This window comes from Schistocerca piceifrons, chromosome 1, assembly GCF_021461385.2.
Source record: "Schistocerca piceifrons isolate TAMUIC-IGC-003096 chromosome 1, iqSchPice1.1, whole genome shotgun sequence".
Lineage (NCBI taxonomy): Eukaryota > Metazoa > Arthropoda > Insecta > Orthoptera > Acrididae > Schistocerca > Schistocerca piceifrons.
Window position 1 is genome coordinate 897,843,526 of NC_060138.1, and position 23,615 is coordinate 897,867,140.

The following is a 23,615-nucleotide window of genomic DNA, read 5'->3' on the forward strand; positions in this document are numbered from 1 at the left end:
AGTTTTGATGGAAACACCCCTGTCTTAAAAGATTCATTTATAATTTCAGTGATATGTGAGGCTATGTTTCTTGCACTTTGCTTAATGAATTTGTCAGGAATCCCATCACACCCACATGACATTTTATTTTTTAACTTATTTATAGCATTTAGTACCTCTGATTCAGTTACTGGATAAAGGAACATTGTCATGTCATTCATGGGGATTTTTACCTTGCTAATTTGAGCACAGACATACAGTTGTCCTGCTCTATTTAGGAGATCTCCACTGTTTATGAAATGTTGTTTTCTGAAATCTAGCTGGACAAATGTTTTCACTTTCAGTGGAGCATCAGGTTTTATTATGCTAGTAACACTGAATCCTGAGTTATGTAGGGTTTCTGCCAGTCTTTTTCCAAGACTGTCAGCAAGTACATATACAGTAAAAGCATTATTTGTTGTGCTACAGTCTTCCAAAGTTTTGCAGCCTATTATATGATCTTCTTTCTTTTCACAGTCTCTTGTCTTCTTTATAAGGTACGTAACAATCTATCCTTTTCAAAGTATTGTTGTTAGTAATGAACGAACTTCCACTGAATAAGAAAAAAACTGATTCAATGAAATTCTTGTTAAATTATAGCTAATCTCTGGTGGATATACATACTGAATCACTGTCTACAGCTGACACATCCAATACATATAATTTTTTAGGCATTGTGGTAGATGAATATCTTATGTGGAAGAAGCTTCTGTAAAAAGACTAGCTGCAACATTTACGTATGAAAATGTCTCACAAATGTTATAGCTCCCTGTCTTTAACTTCAGAAGAGAGCTGTTAGAATAATTTAGGATAAAAGCAAATACCAGTCCTGCAGGGACTACTACTTCAAGCATAATTTACTGACTATGTTGTACTCATTGTATGTCCTTAAGTCAATTACATTTGCATATTTTATTTTTATTTATTTTATTTGGTATGCATATTCCATGGATCCGTACATGTGAGTGATTTGCCTGGATGTGGAACATGTCAATACAATTGTACAAATACAATGAATGCTACAGAATAGTAATATAATACAATGATATAGATATTAATAAGTATCACTTTTTCTCATTTACAAGCTGTCATTTAACTAGTATAGCAATTCACAATATAACATTATAACTATAACATTAACACTATAACATTAACATAATATTGTATCATCCATCTAATAACTAAGAGACTAAATACATCTATTATTAAGGGTGGGCATTACTTCTGGAAAAGAATTCATCTAAGTAGTACAGTGGATGGTCAAGCAGGTATTTTTTTAACGTAGCTTTGAACAGCGTTTCATTTTCTGTTGTACATTTAATCTAATTAGGCAATGCATTAAAAGTCTTTATAGCAGCATACTTTACTCCCTTCTGTACAAGTGATAAATTTTTTAGTTCAACATGTAGATCATCTTTACCTCTAGTATTGTAGTTATGGTATGAACAATTTGTTTCATACTGAGCATAGTCTTTATTAACTACATTCATCAGAGAGTATATGTACTGACATGTTGTAGTCAGAATACCTAACTGTGTGAAAAGTTCTCTACATGAGGTTCGTGGAGGAACCCCACACATGATTCTGACTGCTCTCTTCTGAGCAGTTAAGATTTTTTTTTAGGCTGGTGAATTACCCCAGAATATTATCCCGTAATTCATTAATGAGTTAAAGTACCCAAAGTAAGCTGATTTTAAAATGTTGATGTCCCCAAATTGAGTAATGATTCTTAGAGCAAAAGTTGCTGATGAAAGCCTTTTTAGAATAAGGGACACATGCTGTTCCCAGTTGAGCCTACTGTCAATGTGAACCCCCAGGAATTTAGTGGATTGCACCTGTTCTAGTTCCTGGTTGTCATGAGCAATTACTATATTTTCTAGAGTTTTATTTTTTGTGTGGAACTGTATACAATTAGTTTTTTTTTTTAATATTAACTGAAAGAGAATTAATTGAAAACCAAGCTGTAACTTCTCTGAGTATATCATTAACATCAGTCTCCAGATCAGCAGTAGACTTACCATCTATGACAATGCTTGTATCATCAGCAAACATTGTGAATTCACAATTTTTACTAATGGACAGGGGTAAATCATTAACATATATTAAAAACAGCAAGGGTCCGTCCTTCCCTGGGGAACTCCATGCTTAATTTTGCCCCATTCAGAATCCACTAGATTAGAAGATCCTTTGTTGCAGCTGTTTAGAACCACCTTTTGTTTCCTGTCTTCAAGATATGATATTAGCCAGTTACCTATAGGCCCTTTGATTCCGTAATGATAGGCCTTCTCCAAGAGTATCTTGTGGTTTACACAATCAAAGGCCTTGGGAATATCATAGAAGACACCAACTGGTGACTTCTTACTATTAACAGACTCCAAGACATCATTTGTGAGTGAATATATAGCATGCTCTGTGGAAACCCCTTTTTGAAAACCAAACTGTCTGTGGTTAATAATATTAAGTTGATCAAGATGTGCCACAATCCTGTTATACACTGCCTTTTCAAGAACCTTTGAAAACGTTGTCAAAAATTATCATCCTGTCTCTCTCTTAACATCTGTAACATCGCCAGACTTGAAAAAGAGGTCTCACAATGACATATTTCACTCTCTCTGGAACAACTCCCTCATAAAGAGACGTGTTGCAAATGTGAACAAATACAACACTTACATCATTACTGCAGGCTTTCAACAGTTTACTAGTGATGTTATCTATACCTGAAGATCCTTTACTTTTCAATGAGTGAATTCATTAACAGTTATGGGTGTTACATTTATATCATTCAAACATTGTGGGAGGTTAAGTTTCAGATTATCTGCAGCTTCCCTTAGGTCACCACTGCAACCTATTTGAGAGGTGACACTTAGAAAGTGGTTGTTAAATGTGTCTGCTATCTGTTTATTATCCGTTATTTCCAAATCGTTAATTTTTAGGACAGCAGTTTTTTCATTGTCAGATGGTGCAGTACCTGTTTCCCTCTTTATTACATCCCAAATCGTTCTGAATTTATTATTTGAACAATTAATTTCAGATTGTATGCACATACTTTTAGATTTTTTAATGACTTTAGTTAAGATTTTGCAGTATGTCCTATAATATTTCATCTGGAGGGGATTATTGGATTGTCTGGATGTTATATACAGTTCTCTTTTTCTCTGGCATGATATTTTTATGCCCTAAGTGAGCCATGGTTTTTTGCTTGATTGCCTGTTCTGTAGTCTACAGACCTTTTTTGGAAAGACACTTTCAAATATACCTGATAATGAAGAGAATGAAGAAATAAGCATAATGAATAGAGACTTTTATGAACCAGATGTGGTTATCATAGGGTACTGAATAATGGAAGATCTACAGATAACAGTCTACTTGCAGTTGGGAAACCATTCTATAACAATGAATAAATAAGTAACCACAACAGCTGCCAGCTGCTGTGAGAAGATTTATTGATCTTCTGTTGGTTTACAACTAGTTTCATTACTCTAAAGTCACATTCTCAGTTGCAAACAATTGAACTTTTTTAGACATGGAAGCAATCCCTCAGATGTCTCCTATCTTTATGCTGATCATAGCATAAAAAACACAACCATCTAAAACTTGACAGTGGAGTTCTTGTGAGATGTAACACGAGCAGTGATGAGAAGGCCGTGTGGAGGAATGAGTAAATGCTATACTGTGGAGTGGGCTGCTCTGCACATGTCATCTCAGCACTGCTTGTGTTACATCTTGGATGTAGTCCACTGTCAAGTTTTGGACAGTTTCATTTTTCACACTAGGATCAGCATAAGGATAGAGGATATCTACGTCTTACTGAAGGATCAAGACTCAATCAAGAATCAAGAATTTTATTCACCGTAGATCATTTTACAATGATATTGGCTTCATCATACAAGATGTACTAGTACATACGGAATAATAAAATAAACTTTTGTCAATACATTATAGAATACATTTGAAGCATGGCAGTGAACCAAATTACAAAGGATAGCTTTTAAAAGTTAATGCAACAAGCTGTCTTATAATCTAATATAATATGGTATTTTATTGTTTATAGTATAAACTTTGTAATTACACACGATTAACCACAACACAAAATAATATGTTTAACTACAGACAACTTTTAAATGCTTATATTCTCCTCAGGCATCTCAAAGAATTCTTTAATGTCATAGAATGGATGATCTGACAGCCAGCTGTACCACTTAATTTTAAAAGAATTTGTATTCATAGACTGAACATGAACTGGCAGTTTATTGAACATTTTGAGTGGGTTAACTTTGTGGGAATTTCCTGTTCTCGCTAATCTGTGGCGCGGTATGTCTAAATTACCGTTAGCGCTGGTGTTGTGTTCGTGTATTTCCCTTCTGACAATAAATTCTGAAATATTATTTTTAATATAGAGTACAGACACATAGATGTATAGATATATAATTGTAAGCATTCTGAGTCTGGAAAAAAGAGGACGACAGTGCTCCCTATGACGTCTTTTACATATTATATATATGACTTTTTTTTGTAATTTCAATACGCTTTTGATGTGAGGGGAGTGCCCCCATATAATCAGACCATATGAAATATGTGACTGGAATAGCCCAAAGTATGTCACCCTGAGGTACTCCAAGCTCACTACCTCCCTTAGTTTCAAGAGAAGGTATGCCACCCGAGATATTTTTTCACATACATGATTGACATGTTCCTCCCAATATAGTTTTGAGTCAATGTGAATACCTAAGAGTTTTACCGACTTATTGCCTACTTCATTTGATGTTCCCATTAAAAGTTGTTATGTTTTGTCAGGATTGCATAGGAGCTTATTGGCTGCAAACCAGTCCAGGGCCTTATCTGGTGTTTCTTTTGTTAGGTTATTCAGATTTGAAATGTTCTGATGTGTGGTAAGTAGTGTTGTATCGTCAGCATAACACACAACAGGGTGAGCTATATTTTTACGTAAATCATTAATAGCGACAATGAAGAAGAAGGGTCCAAGGATACACACTTGTGGTACACCTGTGCTGATTTCCATGATGGAAGAATTTAAATTTCTGACTGAAATGAATTGTTTTCGGTTACTTAAATAAGAATTTATCACAGATAAAGTGCTCCCTCTCACCCCATAAAACTCTAGTTTCCCCAGTAGTATGTCAACAGGAATGCAATCGAAAGCTTTGCTTAGGTCACATAATACCAGTGGTACCACCATGTTATTATTTTCAAAAGCTGTTAAGGTTTGGTCAATGATTTCCAAGATGGCCCCTGTTGTGTTCTTCCCCTTTCGAAAGTCAAACTGATTTTTACATAGGATATTGTGTTTTTCAAAGAAGTTGCTTATTTGTGTGTGTATCAGCACCTCAAATACCTTTGAGAATATTGGAACAATGGAGACTGGTCTGTAGCTTTGGGGGAGATGTTTGTGTCCTTTTTTAAAAACTGGGACAACTTTTGATACCTTGATTGCATCCGGAAAAACTCCAAATTCTACACATTTATTAAAAATATAAGCTAATGGTTTGGCGATTGAGTGTATTGTCTTTTTAATTATGTTATTTGATAACCAATAACAGTCAATACTTTTAGAACCTGAAAATTTGGATACAGCTTTTATAACATCAGCAGGTGTAACAGCCCTCCATTGAAATACCAAGTTAACAGGCAGTGGTGTTCCAACAAGGTTCATTGCAGATGAATTTGTTGCTTTGATACTGTTACTTATTTCTTTAACTGAGTTTAAAAAGTACTTATTTAATTCTTCAGGATCAAGCAGAGCTATTTCTGTGCGTTTCGGTGTATTCTCTTGTTTTATTATTTGCCGGGCTGCCTTGCATTTATTGGGAGCTCTTTCTATATAGTTCTCCACTGCTCGCTTTTTTGCCAGAAGAAGTTTAGCTTTATAGTATTTTTTGCATTTCAGATATAACCTATGAATGTTCACAATCTGTTCTGCCCCTTGGTCAGAGGCTTGTTTATGCATCTGGTACAGCATATGCAAGTTTCCTCTAATTTCTACTAGCTCTTGTGTGAACCAGTTCAGACTTCCCTTTTTCATTTCATTTGGATATCTAATTTTTTTTACTGGTGAGCAAGAATACCATAAATCTGTGTACTTTTTAAAGAAGTTACCAAAGCTAATTTCAGCTTCCCTTTTTCCAGATTGACAATTATATATAAAGTCCCAATATGCACTTCCTAATCTATCAACAAACATATTTATGTAGTCTTCCTTCTGTCTTCGTACCACTACTACTTTAGATTCTTCAGTTTTAACTGGCTGCCTCTTACAGAGTGTAAGGAGTAGTGGCTCATGATCTGCAAGTCCACTTCCTGCAAGTCTAACTGTAAAATCCTCCCTAAGGAAATCCACAATAATATTGTCTATACAGGCATCTTACGTGTGGCACAGTTATTTGTTCACTAGAGGTCTAATGATCTTAGCATATTCAAAAATGTCCTAGAAACTGGTCTCTGTGTGTTTACCATTTCTATGTTGAAATCACCACATATAGCAATTCTCGTTTTACTCTTCAATATTTTTTTCATTATTAATTCACATTTTCCAATAAACAAATTTACATCACCATCTGGCGACCTATATAGACTAAACTACCACTATATTTTCATTCATTAGTTTTACACAACTAAACTCCCCATCTAGCTCTGAGGAGTATGTAGATACATCAATTCTGGAAAACATTATTCCTTCTTTGACAAAAATTCCCGCCCCACCATTCTTTCTCTGTTTTTTTACATATCATGTCTCCCACAACATACCCTTGGGGAATGAACATATTTACTTGTTCTTGTGTTAACCAGTGCTCGGATACACATATAACATCTACATGCTCAGTGTTACATAAATGTTCTAATTCAAAAATTTTATTTCTAATACGACGTATGTTAACTTGTAGAAAAATAAGTAGTTTGTCTCTGTCTGTATTCCTCTGAGAGCAATTTGACTTTATATTTGAAGTTGTAGGTTCCGTTAATGTCTTTAATCTTGATGCACTGTGGTCACATGTGTTATGATAGTCACATACCTGTTCATCGACTTGATGACTCACTTTGTTAACTGCTTTCGTCTGTGAAACCACTGCTGATCCCACCAAAAATCCTGGTCCCTCGGTTGTGGTTTCTTTTTTCAGGTTGACTGCGATACTCCATGTGTTGGTATTCTCATCCCTTGAGCTTGATTTGCTGTTCTTCTTTTTGCAAGTAGGTCTCTCTTCTTATATGGTGCCTTCTTTCCTGCCACCTCATTTGCTGCTTCTTCAAACTTTTGCACTGTCCTCTTGGGTAAGTTTATTGCTTGAGTAATTGTCCTCTCCACACAAACAGAGTTCACTTTTCAGGATTCTGTTGTTATTTGTGCTGGAGTTGTGTCAGTAACAATTCTCACTGATTCTTTATCTGAGACTTCAGTATCCTTCCATTTAAGTTCTATTGCTGTTTTGTACACTTTCCTGTTTGTTTCCATTGATTCATAAATCCTTGTGGGAATTAGTTCTTTACCAGTTGCATTAAGGTGTTGTCCATGTGCTGTATAAAGCTCCTTGTTACTAGGAGTATCAATAAAACAAGTGTTATGGAAGCCTTTCACTTTTTTTTTTTATTTTTTTTTTTTTTTTTTTTTTTTTTTTTTTTTTTTTTTTTTTTTTTTTTTTTTTTGTGAACGAATTGCCAACTTGGTTTCATTCTTTGCTACATCATTAGCCCCTGCCCAGATAACTGCAAAATCTTCACTTGTCAACTTATGGAGGTCATTGCATTTTTTTTAGTGTTACACTAGTGGAGGCACCTGGTATCACCTTCCCTTCAACATCATATTTATTTGAAGCTAAGTTTAAAATGTTTCTTGCACAGTCTCTGCCATGGCTATCTGAGGCAACGAATATTTTGGGTCTCCTATTCACTGGCTGACTCTCAGGAGCAAAGGTTTGCCTTTTCATTGCTGCACCCATAGATTGATTTCCTTTTTGCACTGCGTTCTGTGTTGTGGTATGCACACTGTGTTGTGAATCATGATTTATGTTGGGTGCATCAACTCCGTAGTTTTTGCACATTTCTATCTTGCCTGATTCTCGCTTCTGTAGTTCGTTTGTTAGCTAACATATAATTGCTTCCGAATACTTAAGTTCCTTTCTTACTATTCTGAGTTCATTCTGTAGCTTTTCGCACACACATGTTTTTAACGGGTCTGTTTTGATTTTGTCCATATCATCACCGTCAGTATGAAAACAATCACTGCATTTCCAGCTTTTCACTCTATTCGTTGAATTTACACACGAGTAATGGAATTTTCTGTTACACTTTACACAACACATGCCTTTTCTTGCTGTTTTGTTACAGGAACATGGTTTATTCCATGCTTCCTCACTTATTTCGTAAATAGTATTCAAATTTTCCGAACTGGTCGCGGCCATTGTGCACTAGTTAGTTTCAAAGCACAATATGTCCCTGTTCTTTCAACAGATCGCCGTATTTTTAGTTACTCACCAATAACAATTACTAATCCACATATACACACCATAATATGTTTAACTTAAGCTTGTTAAACGATCAAAGTAACTTATTTTGTTCACACATTTATCAGCACACACTATACAGCCATTCCAAAGATAAAAGATGGCTTTCATGTCCAGGAAAGGTCAATTGTTTGGCAGCTGAGGACATGACTTTAAAGTCAAGAAACTAGGAGGTCACTAAATCTTCCCACAGCAGCTGTTGTGGTTATTTATTTCTGAAATGGATTTCTACAGCTGTAGCCGCCCCTCTGATCTAGTGATCTGCACTCCTATAACATGTTCTCAAATAATAAAAAGTGATTGTGTGGATACCTTATAATGTCAATCTGAAAAAGTTTTTAATTTAAAGATGTTTATGTTCTTTCAAAGATTTCTGAACTCCATTATCAATGATCCCATTTCTGTATATTAGTGGTTTTAAATGCTTATGTAATAATATCAAGTGTATACTTCTTGTATATATTCATTATGTTTATTACATGGTACCATTGTTGTAAATTTACAAGAAAATGACAGTGTAAAGCTTTTATGGAGAAATAAATATTATTATTATCCTTTCCTTTCTCAGACGTTATGTCTGGTTAAAAATGGAAAATGACGTGGACCTTGATCAAGCGTGACTTCCTTTTAACTGTACGGTATATGTTACATTGCATTTAGGAACTTTCGGGTAATTGAACATGTATCAATAATTACAGATTTATGTAGTTGTATATATAAGTTTGGATGTAGCTGTATTGCATTGATGTACTGGTGGATACTGTGTGGTATGACTCCTGTAGTTGATAGTATAATTGGTATAATGTCAACTTTATCCTGATGCCACATGTCCTTGACTTCCTCAGCCAGTTGGATGTATTTTTCAATTTTTTCTCCTGTTTTCTTCTGTATATTTGTTGTATTGGGTATGGATATTTCGATTAGTTGTATTAATTTCTTCTTTTTATTGGTGAGTATGATGTCAGGTTTGTTATGTGGTGTTGTTTTATCTGTTGTAATGGTTCTGTTCCAGTATAATTTGTATTCATCATTCTCCAGTACATTTTGTGGTGCATACTTGTATGTGGGAACGTGTTGTTTTATTAGTTTATGTTGTATGGCAAGTTGTTGATGTATTATTTTTGCTACATTGTCAGGTCTTCTGGGGTATTCTGTATTTGATAGTATTGTACATCCACTTGTGATGTGATCTACTGTTTCTGTTTGTTGCTTGCAAAGTCTGCATTTATCTGTTGTGGTATTGGGATCTTTAATAATATGCTTGCTGTAATATCTGGTGTTTATTGTTTGATCCTGTATTATTATTATTATTATTATCATTATTATATTCAGTCATTTGGCTTGAATACCACACTAGTGTTTTTTGTTAGTTGTTTCACTCATGTAGGGTAGTCCGAAGTTTCGTTGTACTTTTGCGTTTCTTTCTTCCAGTTATCTTCATTTATTCACGTTTTCTAGATTTCTCAGAACTGCTAGGCACAGAATAATCTTCACGTTGTCAACACTAAAACATGTGACTGTAAGCTCATGTGTGCACTATTTGCTACCAATAAGTGAAGTAATGATACCACTTAGTTTAGCTCCCTCTTGCACTACAAAACTGCAATTCAGAAACATTCCCAAACCTCTCTTTTGTGCAGTGGGAGAGTATAAGTGGATAATAATTGTTAACATGTTGTGAGATAATAAATAAGTAATAATATTATCTAAATATATCAATAATTCATTTTTTAACTATTTGTGGGTTAGCTTTCTCTTGCATTCTAGTAGACAATTAGTTATTGGGAGAATGGTGCAGATTGTAAGCTGCATTGAAACTTTGGAGCTAGATTGTCCTTTTCCACAATCTATGCTGTTTATGTTCATTAAAAATCTCACAGGAATAAATTCTCTATCACTAACAACAGAATAAATAGGGATAACCCCCTAAGTTGAATGGTAGGGAGAGGGAAAAAGAGAAGGGGAGGACAGGAAAATAACATAAGAGAAAACTGATTGTGATGGGGGAAGGAATATGTGTGTGAACAGGACGGTACAAAGTGGATATAGTTGGGGACAAGAGATAATAATATAAAGGAAAACAGAAAAGGAGGGAGAGAGTATGACCCCTGAGAGAACAGAGTGGACGATCATTCATAAACCTATACCCTGAACTAAAGTATCTGTGTTTAATGCGTGGCAATCAGAAGGTGAGGAAGGGAGATTAGTTTAGGCAAAAGGACAGGAGCGAGGGGCAGGCCAGCAGATAACAAGACGTGAAGGATTTCCAGCCTGAAGAATGTTTTGGAGGGACAGTTCCTAGCTTATCAGTTGTCTTTTTACATGAATATGTAAATGTAAAATCTCACAAAAAGTTAGATTATTGTTTAAATATGACTCCATCTTATTAACTATAGTTTCATATCAGTGAAACTGTATTAACCATATTTTTATATGTCTCCCGTATTCTAACCAAATGATTAGTATATGTACATTACAAGATGAATAAATCACAGCTCACCACTTGTGCAAGTCTGTTTCCAATAGAAGGTATGTAACTGGTAAACTGTTATCATTACCTATTATTACAGGATAATCAAGAAAAGTAGTGTATCATACTTGTAAGGCATTGTGTGAAATGATCTGTCATTCAATCACTAATACAGCTAAAATACTAAACATTGCCCAAACAGGCCATGAAGGCCCAATGGTACCAACAGTACCGACAGCCCACATGTGTCACTGGATGCAGATATGGAGGGGCATGTGGTCAGAACACAGCTCTCCCATCCATATGTCAGTTTATGAGACTGGAGCAACTACTACTCTATCAAGAAGCGACTCAAATTGTCTCACAAGGGCTGAGCACGGCCTGCTTGCCAACAGCACTCAGCAGACCGAATGGTCACCCATCCAAGTGCTAGCAAGGACAGCGCTTAACTTCGGTGATCTGATGGGAACCGGTGTTGCCACTGCGGCAAGGCCATTGACTACTGATACAGCTAGTTAATTTAAAAATCATAATTTTTTTTTCATTTTTGACAGTTAACTTCAGCCAGGTATTTCTCATTGTGTACCTGTACTGATTAAAGTAGACTTTGTAAGGTTATCATCATAGTACCCTTACCAATAATCAATAAGAGCCACCTATTTCAGGTGACTCTCATATCATTGACCTTCTAGAAGGTTACACATGAGGCAGTTTCACGCCAATGATTGGACAGTCATGTATTAGACTGTGTGCACTTGGTACAAGCTTGAGAGGCATCAGTGGGTTATAAGTGGCCAAAGGTGATGATCAGGCTGCACCCCAGATGTGGAATAAGTTATTGTAGTTGAGGAAAAATTAATCATATTGAAATTACGAAAATAACTTTGAAAGGAATGTGTACATATGAAAAATGTTTTGTTATTTTGTAAGCAAAGCATCAAAAGTTGTAAGTAGTAAAAGATGTTCATGGAACAATATGTGAGTTGCAGATATTGATGGGACATGGCAATGAGAATACTTTAAAGGTGATCACTGACATAACTGGATACCAGAATAAGTTATATAACTTGCTGAAAGAGCTAGAGGGACAGTTAAATCTTTCTGAACATAAATTACATGGTGAATTTGTTCACTGTGACTAGATAGAATGAGTGATGTGGGACTCTGTGAGACTAGCTAAGAACCATATACTTGTTTCCTAGGCTAAATAACTGTTTTAAAATTGAGCAACTTTTATCATTCTAGTACTGTTGTTAAGCATAGTTCTCTATATGCATAGGAAGTAGTGTGTACGACATTTTAGGTACTGGTACACAGCAAAATTCAGTAACTGCCTACATATCTGATGTGAACGCCACCCCTAACCCTTTGCCACTATAATTCAGTGACAAACTGCCTATTGGCTTCTGTCTCGGGTTCTTTGGCCAAGACAGAAGCCAATAGGCAGTTTGTCAACAAGTGGCCATGAAAGCCTTAACAATTTTATATAATTCAGTGAACTGTCATTAATAAAATAAATGTAAAAAATGTATTAGAAGGATTTTTATAACTTCTTTAACTCGCAGATAGTTTAAGTATATTGCATTCATGTGTTAACTCTAAAGAGATGGAAAAATATTTCATTTTTAGCATAGAACAAGAGTTGTTCAGTTAAGGTCACACAAAAATGTAAAAAGAGAAATGTAAAATAAAATAGGCGTCTACATTACTACTCCATAAGCCTTCACTGGCATGTGACAGAAGATAAATATTCTACTAGTAATGCTTAAGCCCAAGAAGAATGGATGCAGTACTTGATTAATGTGTGGCATCCGATCGGTTGGTAGGACATGTTCTGAGACATCAAGGGATCACCAATTTAGTATTGGAGGGCAACGTGGAGGGTAAAAATTGAAAAGGGAGACCAAGAGATGAATACACTAAGCAGATTCAGAAGAATGTAGAATGCAGTAGGTATTGGGAGATGATGAAGCTTGTGCAGGATAGAGTAGCATGGAGAGCTGCATCAAACCAGTCTCAGTACTGAAGACCACAACAACCAACCAGTTGTCCAGCAGGATGAATGGGCTCCACCAAACTGTGGCAAGGAGCAAAGAAGACTGCCCTGTAGCACAACATGCAGCTGAGCATAATATGCTTGACTTCAATGGCTGCTGCACAACACAGCCCATTTGAATCCTCCCCTCCACCACCAGCTTTTCTGAACTGTGCAGATGGAAGTTATGCTTTCAACACATTCTTCACTCCCAAAATTATCCCGGCCTCAATCTACGGTAAACTACTATCCCCACACCGTCCACCCAACAGTTTTCAACCTGTCATCCTACCACCTCCTCCATTTTTACAATCTCTCACCCTCTTTGCGTGCCACCCGCTGCCAATGAATGTGCCTGTCATTTCCCCATCCTTGCTCCTCTCCTTTTCCACTCCCTGTTTTTCCCCCTCACCCCACCACCCAATGCTACACCTGGCAATCTCTAGTCTCTGCATGCCATGCCAGACAGTGTTGTTCTCTCCTCCCACCTGCACTCTGTTATCCCTCCCCCTTCCTTGCCCAACAACTATTCACATGACAGGTGCATTCTGGTCAGAGCTGCCAGGGGTAATGGTCATGTGTACATGAATTGTGCTTGCTTGTATGAATATGTGTGTTGTGTGTGTGTGTGTGTGTGTGTGTGTGTGTGTGTGTGTGTGTGTGTGTATGTGTTTTCTTTGCTGAATAAGGCTTTGGCTGAAAGGTACAATGTGTAACAGTGTTTTCACTGTACAAGTACAGTTAGAAAATTGGTTCGTTCTTACACTTACTAATTAGAAGTAATTTCCAACCATTTTAACATTTATTCCAACTCCAGTAATCTTTTATGCTCTAATAGTCTTATGGTCATTCAACTCTCGTTCCTTCATTTGTAATAAGTGAAATGAAAAGTTTGGGCATGTTTGTTGTCAGGAGCTGTAATATGTTCTTAAACTGCAAATTCGTTCTGTAAAAACAGCTCATGATTGTTCTCAGAAAAAGACATTTGGGAGAGTATCACACAGATCTCTGTTCTTTTTGTCCATAATAAATGTTTGTCTCTTCCAGTCTACTGCTGGCAGATTAAAACACCTTTTTTACCTCAACATAATCAGGGTATTATGCACAGCGTTTTCAGTCACTCTTGAGAACTTACAGTGCCTTCAATAACAGATGCAAAAGGGCAATAGAAACAAGGAATTTTTATTATTAGTCGATTTTTCATTCTTTTTCTAACTGAAATCACATCACATTTAAAAGCTGCAACTATCTTTGTATTCGTTACTATTGCAATAAATATATCAATACCATTGTCTTACAGCCAGTCTTTCCAATACATTTTCTATTGGAAGTGAAAATTTTGCTGTAATTTATTTGTCACTGTAGCCAGCATTCTGTTTCAATGATTTTGTGGGCACTGCTACAATTAGTAAGTGAGAGTTATTCAGGGTCGTCTCACTGAATGCTCCTGCTGTCAATTACAAAAATATTACATTCTTTTTTTATCTGCTAAAGGTATGTACTCCTCCACGATTAGTATGCCACAATCTGTCATTTCTCTTGATCTAATAACCAAAAGTGTTCATCAAGCCCACAAAAGAATGTTTCCAACCTAAAAACCCACACCAGCCACCTACACATATTCTGCAAGTTATGTAGCAGTTTTCTAGATGTATTAAACATCTAAACTTTCTGGGGGCCCTATATTTCTCCAGGAGATAGTGTATGTCAGTAGAGTGGAATTGTGTACCCACACAGACTTGGAAACTCTGATTTAAGCCTTTCACTCATTTATAATTTAGAACAATGACGCAGGTCATAGGGTGAGTATCTAATCCATGAGTGAGGCAAGCAATCTTGAAACTTCATCCAAATTACCAAACAAACCAAGGGATTTTGGTTTAAGCATTGCAACACTCCAGTAAACGTACTGTTCTGTTTCAACTTCCATCATTTACCAGTACAGTGGAGTAGTAGGAAGATTTAATTGGTATCCACTGCATATAAGTGAATAATAACTGAGAAGAAAAGTGATAATGGACTTACCAGTTCAGGAGGAAGTGTGATAACAGGCAATTGTTTTTCTACAAGGTCTAAGCTCTTGCATACAAGTGAATCTGCAAGACTTAATGGGACTTCAAATTTTGACACAATTGGTTTTGTACGTTCCACAGCAGCTTGGACTGTGGCTTCAGCAGTTGACAAGCCCCAGTTGAAGAGAGGATTTGATACCTGGAAGAAAATCATAAGTTGCTACATTTTCTGAAATGCATACATCATGACCTAAAAAGGAGAGAGAGTGGGAGAAAGGGAGAGATGTGCTACTCTGGGATTCAAACCCAAATGTCCTCCTTAATACATTTTTTCTCAAAGTTTCACTGCCACTTACGTTTCTGTCCTGTCATTTCAAAACACAACAAATAGAGGAATTAGAAAAATCACATAATAATTTAAACAGAATCCATTTCATTGTTGTGTCTTATAAGGTAGGTGAATGCACCATGATTTGTACAGTGTGATATTTATTTCATGAAATTTAAGTGTACTAATGAATCAAAATTGACATAGGAATATTAATGGTCATGCATCACTCTTTACAAAGTTGAGAATGTTCTCTTCACTGCATGCCTAATATTTATTATACTTTTGCCCCAATTTTTGTCATGTATTCCATATCTTTCAATTAATTTTTCTAACAGAGGCTCTGTTAAAATTAATATTATGAAACTAACAAGTTTTTCATTTCTCTCATTGGTTATTATAGCCCCTCTTCATTTCATTTGTGTAGCCCATCTTCTTTTGCCACTAACAGTGATTATCCCTCTTATACATGGTTAAACATTAGGCATAATATTAGATAAGGGCAATAACATTTTAGAGTGAGTGATATTTAATTCAATGTCTGTTACCTTTACTTTTGTGTAAAAGTCTGATGCATATGTCCAGCTAGTCTCAATGAGGGGAATGTTTGCTATTCGTGCTACACATTTTAGATGTACAACTGCCTCCTTTTGTTCACCCATTGTTTTGTATTTGAAATTATAAAGCATCTGAAAGAAAGAAAAAACATGATTTGTAATTTAATATCAGCACAAATATTTCATTTTCTAAAAGCACAGTTCCTGTACTTTTTTAGAGTTTGCATATCTTCAATGGGAAATTCTATGGACATCCAATATACAAAGTAGCAAGATTGCAGGTTAATTAAGCAAAATTACATTTTACATAAGATCAACAATTTATTTAATTTTCAAATTGCCATTTATGGTCAACCTGGATATCCAACACATTAACACACTACTTTTGGATTTTATGCGAAAACTCTTTTTAAACTAAACAAATTTTACTAACATTCTACATCTATATTCTTCCTGTCTACATATTTGCAGCCCTATGCCATTACAGGACTATGAATTGTAGTGTGTAATATGGTGTTGTATAAGGTAACTATGTTAGTGAATGAGAAACGAAGTCCTGTAATCAAGTTTTGATGAATTCAAAGAGTTCATCCACACACAGAGCATCCTCCCCTTCAGCATGACAGTGCCAGATCATAAGCAAGTGCTGCAACATCTGCAACAATCCAGTGTGCCTTGGATTCACTGTCATCAATAATCCTCCATACAGCACTGACTCGGCCCCATCCAATTTTCATCTGTTTCCAGAACTTAAAGAACATCTTTGAGGAGTTCACTTTGATAGTCATGAAGCAGTGCAAGCAGAGGTAAGATTTTGGCTCTGTCAACAAAGTCAAAAATTCTACGGGGACAATATCAACAAACTGATCTCTCATTAGGACAAATATGGTCGTCACCAGGATGACTGTGTTGAGAAATAAATATGCAGGCATGAAGAATAAAGATCTAGAATGTAAATGACATTTATTTTATCTAAAAATACACATAAAAAATTTGAAGGCACTACTTTTCATCATGCATTAATAGTGAGTATGGCTCTCTTATCTTCAACTTTTGTAGTCTGTCTTGCTCACTTGCGTTTAATATTACGGTATATTGATAATTTTTACTTATGGACCGTCTGACAGCAACTGAATAAAACATGTTTTATTCAGTTGCTGTCAGATGGTTCATAAGTAAAAATTATCAATATACTGTAATGGCTCTCCTACTTTTGGAATCCACAAAGAGAAAGACAAACAGAGAAAGAAATCACACTCCAAAAATGCATTATTTTTTTAAGTACCAGTAAGCAAATTGCTTCCCAAAATTTAACTTGTGAACTGATTATGAATACTTACATTTTCCAGAATTTCACCAGAATATAGAGACACAATTTTGAATATGTTGTAAATGAAACTGATTCAAGAAATGGTAAGACCAATACCAATATGAGAGACTGTATACCTCTTACAACCAGACTGGTGTTCCCCAGTAGGTCTCTGGTTGCCTGTGAGTCAGACACTTCTCACATTTTTGTTAAGTCACTTGGCACTATTCCAGAAGTGTATAGTCTCATATGTAAGAATGAATGGAACTTATCAGTCTAAGTTATTTTACTCTATTACTGGAAATGTCATTAGTGTAGTGCCTTCTCATCCCAAAAAGTGCAACATATTCAACTAACAGTAGCAGCTCCAAACATTAACACAGTAATTTCACACATTTTCTTCAAAATTAACAGTTTTTGTGAGATTGTGAGTACGGAATTGTTGGCATTGTAACTATACTCTTATCAGGAACTTTCCTTCATTATTGCAAGGTGGAGTCAAATGAAAACCTTAAAACAATTTTTAATTTTTTTTATTGAACAAAAGCAGAACACAAGTTTATCATTTTTCAGCATATAGACTCCCTGTCATTCAACACACTTCCTTCAGTATGTAGGTGGTGCACAGATTCCTCCGGAAACAAAAAAAAAATCTTTTGGTCACATGCACAACCACTCGTGCACTGTCTGCTGCACCACTTCATCGGAACAAAATTTCTTTCCTCCTGTCATCTCCTTTAGCGGTCCAAACATGTGATTATGACTCAGTGTGAGGTCTGGTGGTATGTCGGATGTGGCAGAGTATCAAAGTGCAAGTCACTGATGGTTGAAAGTGTTGCAAGGGCAGTATGACGCCAAGCATTGTCATGTTTCAAAATGGTACCTATGGTTGGAAGTTGACATTGCTTTGATCTTATTGCAGGCTGAAGCTGATTTTTATCACATTGAAATATGATGCACTGGTGATGGTGTTTTCCTTAGTCATCTAGTGTTCCAAAGCAATGCCTCGTTCATAACAAAAGGGAGTCAGTGAAACTCTCCCTCCAGATGATTATGTCCAGAAATTCTTGGGTTTTGATGGTGAGAAATGGTGCCATTCCTTGCATGCTCTCTCTGTTTTGGGTTGTTGGTAACGTGTCCGAGTTTCATTCCCTGTAGTGATCTTCACAAAGAAACCATCACCTTATCCTTCAAAGTGCCACAGAAGTTCTTCACAGATCACTCTTTCACTTATCGAGTGAACTGCCATGGCAACCATCTTGCAGATGCTTTGCAAAACTTAAGCACTTCATGAATGATGTGATGTGCTAAGCCATTTCTAACATTCAGATCTATGACTACTTCATCTTTCACTGCAATAGCTGCAACTGCTGCAGTAGACTTTGCTGTCACAATGTGGTGTGCCTGACATGAAAACTGAGTGTCTGCTGCAAAAGTCATGCCATTTTCAAACTTTCTCTACTCCACTCACACTCCCGCAGTAGTGGTAATACATGCATCAAAATACTGGAACTTTATCCACTGACAGATTTCACTAGGTTTCCTATCTTCACTGCTCAGAAAATGTATGACAGAATGCTGTTCTTCCTCAGTGCACGTCACAAGTGGGCAGCCGTTTTGAACTGGGTATTGTGATGGTGTTTTGCTTGTTTGTAGTATGCTGTCACCCGCAGAGCATTCCTTAAGTCATTGGTAACAGTACTACCAACTTACAGACTTATTTTCATTAATAAGCATTGACATGGTACCAACTTATAGACCAATATAGATTTTTAATTAAGCTTCTAAGGTTTTCATTTGATATCCCCTCATAATATACAGTATGAATAGTAACAGTCCCAATACACTTCTCTGGGCAATGCCTGAAGTTACTTCTAATTCTAATACTGACATACTATTTGAGCTAAAGTGCTCTGTTCTTCATAACAAGAACAGCTCAGTCTAGTCAGCAATTTAATTTGACAGTCCACATGATCATATTTTCATTAATAAGCATTGACATGGTACTGACTTGTATGATTTTTGGAATTCAAGGATGATCATATGTTCAGTAATAAGCATTGATGTGGTACTGACTTGAATGATTTTTGGGACTCAAGGAATACATACAGTACCTTTAGGACTGATTTAAACCATAGTTTTTACTCATTGTGTTTTGCACATCCCACCGCAAAGGAGAGAATTCAAGGATGTGGAATGAGCCAAGGTATACATTACTATGATACAAGGAAGTTACATAACATAATCTGTATACTATATGAATGTAAACTGTCATTACACTGCTTAACGCTATTCACACCACACCATCTGAATTAATTGAGTAAATTAGAAACAGTGGCATTTTCTCCAGGTGTACAAGTTGTGCATCAATGCCCAAATAAAATCGAAAGAAGTATAATAAATTACTTTATTTCATTTGTTTAAATATAATGTTTCATTATAGTGTGTTTTCCTATCATTATAATCGACTGTTCCACTCCATCTGCACTGCCCAGAGTCATCTGCTACTGCCAAGGCAGCAGTCAAGGTGCTGGAGCATTTTTCAATGTCGCAGCAGCTTCACTCCTTGAAAGGGACATGTGATCTCAGTCCTATTGCTTTGTGCTTGCTAAACCTGATCAAGGAATTGGTTCGGTTTCCTAAGCTTTGTGTTGATTGTTTTTCTCAAGCTCCGTACAAGTGTATTATTGCTTACCCAATTGAGCAGAAGTTTAAATATTCAATGTGGGTAGTGACAGCACAGTAATTCACTTCTTAAACAACAGTTTTTCCATCGCATTCTTATAGTGAAAGGAACCAGGTGATTGATAGTGGCTGACCATGCCGAGCTCTCAAGGCATCAATATGTGTGCAAGATGTGGGAGGAGGTTTGAAAAGACAGTTCTGTAAAGAACTGTATGATGTTGCGGAGTTGGTTTGTGGCTCTGATGTGGTGAGCAAATTTTACTTTTGGACATGTATGCTATTTTCAAACAAATAATCATCAAGGATAAGAGCATCTGAACCATCCAAATACCACAGTGAAAAAAAACACATTAAGTCTGAAAACCATCTTTCTAGTTTTTTTAAAGTTTAAGAAATTTATTTCATCTCCTACCAGAACTGATATATTATTGGGTTGCCTATGAAGAGCTGAAATTGAGCTGCACAATGAAAAACTGAGAAAGAACAGAGAGATATTAAAGAGGCTCATTAGTGTTATATGCTGTTTAGGGAAATAGAAACTGCCATTCTGAAGTCACAATGAAAATGAAGAGTCTTTCCATAATGCAACTGCTCTGCAGAGGTCGCAGCAGTGGTACCGGAGACAACAATTGAGGCATGAAGTGTGTCATGACCAGTTCAGCTGAATACAGCATTGTTGGAGCTGCTACTTTACAAAGCAGTAGGTCATAGGAGAATGTGTGATATATTGCACATTCATTGAAGCCAAAGAGGCTGATCTGAGTGAGACACTGGTTTTTGAAACAGTTATTAAAAATTGAAAAAAAAAAGCAAAAAACAGATGCCTCATTTTCTGAAACATTGATCATTAAGCAAGCAGTTTATTACAGTTTGCTCTACTCAGGAGGTGATCGTTAAGTGAAATTTGATTAGACTGGTTGTCCAACATAAAATCGGTACACCTCATGTACCAGTTAATCACCCCTAGCAGAATTGCTTTTGAAGTGGCATGGATGTTCATGACCACCACTTCCACCATCTGTTATAAACAGGTAGCTACACATTTTTCAGTGTTACTATTATCTACTCCTTTTTAATTAGTCCATTGTTACTTGAATCTAGGGCATAAGGAAGTACCGCTTTTATGTGGGACACCCCGTACTTGCATGTGATGTTTTTTTACAACAGCAGTACCTACGAACTAAGTAGGGATAAATTTAATTCCCCTCTTGTTTTGCCATCTGCCTCCTTAAATTTGTTTTTTCACTTTTAACAATTTACCATTAACATACGTGAATATGATCTGCATTTTCATAAAACAGAAAGGTTGACCATCATTTTAAAGGATATAACGCCAGATCAAATTTTGTGCTTAGTTTTATGTATGTAATTGATTTTCTAATTTATTTCAACTCTTCCTAGTTAGTATCTTTTGTTATGGGGTGAAATCAGTAATTGTTTCATAACTTGAATTCCACTGTTAACGTATAAACAAATATAAATTCTGTAATAATTATTAACATTTGGAAGACAAAATATTAGTAATGTCAAAGTATCTACTTGGCACTATTCAAAAACATGTTAGCAAACCAGCCCTTCATTAATTCCAAAGTAATTAACAGTTTTGTCAAAAGTATTGTTTATGTAACTATATTTGTTAATTTCACAATTTAAACAAAAAATTTGCCATAACCCTCATAGTAGAAGAAGCTGCTAAGAAGAACCAATTTTTCAATGTATTCAATTAATTTAATGAGTTAAATTTTAATTGTAACTTCTGTAAGTCAAACTTTGAACTATGTGTAGTTTCAGCACCAATTATTGTGATGATATATAAGGGCCCGATTTTTGGTCACAAGACAGTCAGTCCATGGCTGAGTTTCAGATGGGTATCCTGTGGTGGTTAGAACAACAACAATGCTTCAAATTAACTGTGGAACAAGTGTTAAACAATTAGGCCATGTGTAAAAACAGTGACAATGTGTACTACATATGTACCCATGTATTCTTCAAGAACTGTGAACTTTGTAGTTAGGTTTTACTGCTCATAGATGTTCAACAGGAAACCATTGTAGCAGTATGTGGAGTTTCACCTGCAAACTATTAATGAGGCTTATCGCAAGTTAAACAATAGTGCACTGGCCATATAACTATGTATTATTGGGGTGGGAGGGGGGGGGGGGGGGGTGAACAGTGAAATTAAGTACTATGAAACCCAACTGTGCACCTGTCTGCTATAATTTGCAGTAGTCTGTGTCGGAATCCACGACCCATTTTTCAGCCAGTGTAGCAACGCAGTAAGATCACACCAAGGACAATCATCAGTCAATGAATAAATGAAAGCAGGTTGGACTGCCACACTTCCCCCCTCCTGCAGTAGTCTATGTGATTCTCCCCTCTCCCCCCAAATGACACCAAGGGGAGCTCAGTTAACTTTCAGAGACATATCCTCGCAATACATCCCCTCACCCCTCTGCCCCTATTCCCCCCCCCCCCCTCACTGACACATCCCCCCTCCACCTCCCTCCCCCCTCAACAACAGCACACCGACCAGATTTGCATGCAATATGCCATTGGAAAGAAAGCAACTAATTCAAAAACATCTGCTGCCTCTTCAGTCATGCTATGGATCCACTGTTTATTTGCAGTCAGTAATTTAATATTCACTTTGCTACAATGGTATTTTTAAAGAAAATATGTATCTATGTTTGTAAATACTGAGTCCTATCTGCAGTACTACTCTTTATGCATCTTTACATGTTACTAACAGAATTGCTCAATCACTGAATCGAGACACTCAGATAATTTGTGGAAAGACTAGCTAATGAGGTGTATTTTTAAACAATAGAAAACCGAAGGTGGAATGTAACAGTATTATGAAAATGATAGCTGCTACTCGCCATATAGCGGAGGATGCTGAGTCACAGTTAGGCACAACAAAAAGACTGTCACAAAATAAGCTTTCGGTCCAAGGCCTCTGTCAAAAATAGACCCCCTCCCCCCCCCCCCCCCCCCCACACACACACACACGCGTGCAAATGCAACTCACACACACATGACCACAGTCTCTGACAGTTGAAGCAAGACCACCAGTCACAGTCTTTGAGGTGTATTTTTAATTTTCTTCGAACTGGTAAATACTTCCAATTTCTGGCTGCTGCTGGACAGTAGCTTGTGAAATGTCTTCCCACCAGTGCATGATTCCATTCTGTCCATTAGACAATGAAGCAAAGTCTATATGAAAATAATTTGTGTGTTTTGTACTGTAATTGTGTAAATGATAGTTCATTTGAAACTGAATAATATGTATAAGAAAGTGAAGACCCTCAATAAGCTTCTGCATGAGGAACAGTCTTGTGCTTTCCAATATTCCCAATGCTCACATCTGTTGAATAAATTCTTTATTTACTTCATCTGCATTACCCCAGAAGATAATTCCAAAAGACAACAAGGAGCTAAAATATGCAAAAGGCAACACTCTTCTCTTTAGGTCAATCTAACGAGATTTTTTTTCTGATAAACTGACCTTCATGATTAGTTTATCTATATGTTTACTTCATTTTAACATGTTATCCTACTGGAGCTCAAGGAATTTCACAAAGTCAGTTTCATCTAGTGTGGATATCATGTGAGAAACGGGCAAATTGATCAATATTTTTGGAATGTTTGCTGTATGGATTGGAGGAGATTGTTCTGTTTGAGATACCTC

General features: G+C 36.3%; 1 protein-coding gene across 3 annotated transcripts in view; it reads right to left on the reverse strand.

Annotated features, from left to right (window-relative positions):
- Positions 1-23,615, reverse strand: part of LOC124716942 (lipid storage droplets surface-binding protein 1) — a 179,602-nt gene that overhangs the window by 82,029 nt on the left and 73,958 nt on the right. For all 3 annotated transcript variants that reach the window (XR_007005682.1, XR_007005678.1, XM_047243534.1), the window contains exons 2-3: positions 15,925-16,065; positions 15,062-15,247 (exon numbers count right to left, since the gene is read on the reverse strand). Coding sequence is in view for 1 of the 3 variants with exons in the window: in XM_047243534.1 (XP_047099490.1) it covers positions 15,062-15,247; positions 15,925-16,065 (327 nt within the window). In the remaining 2 variants the exon portion in view is untranslated. The remainder of the gene's footprint in view (positions 1-15,061; positions 15,248-15,924; positions 16,066-23,615) is intronic.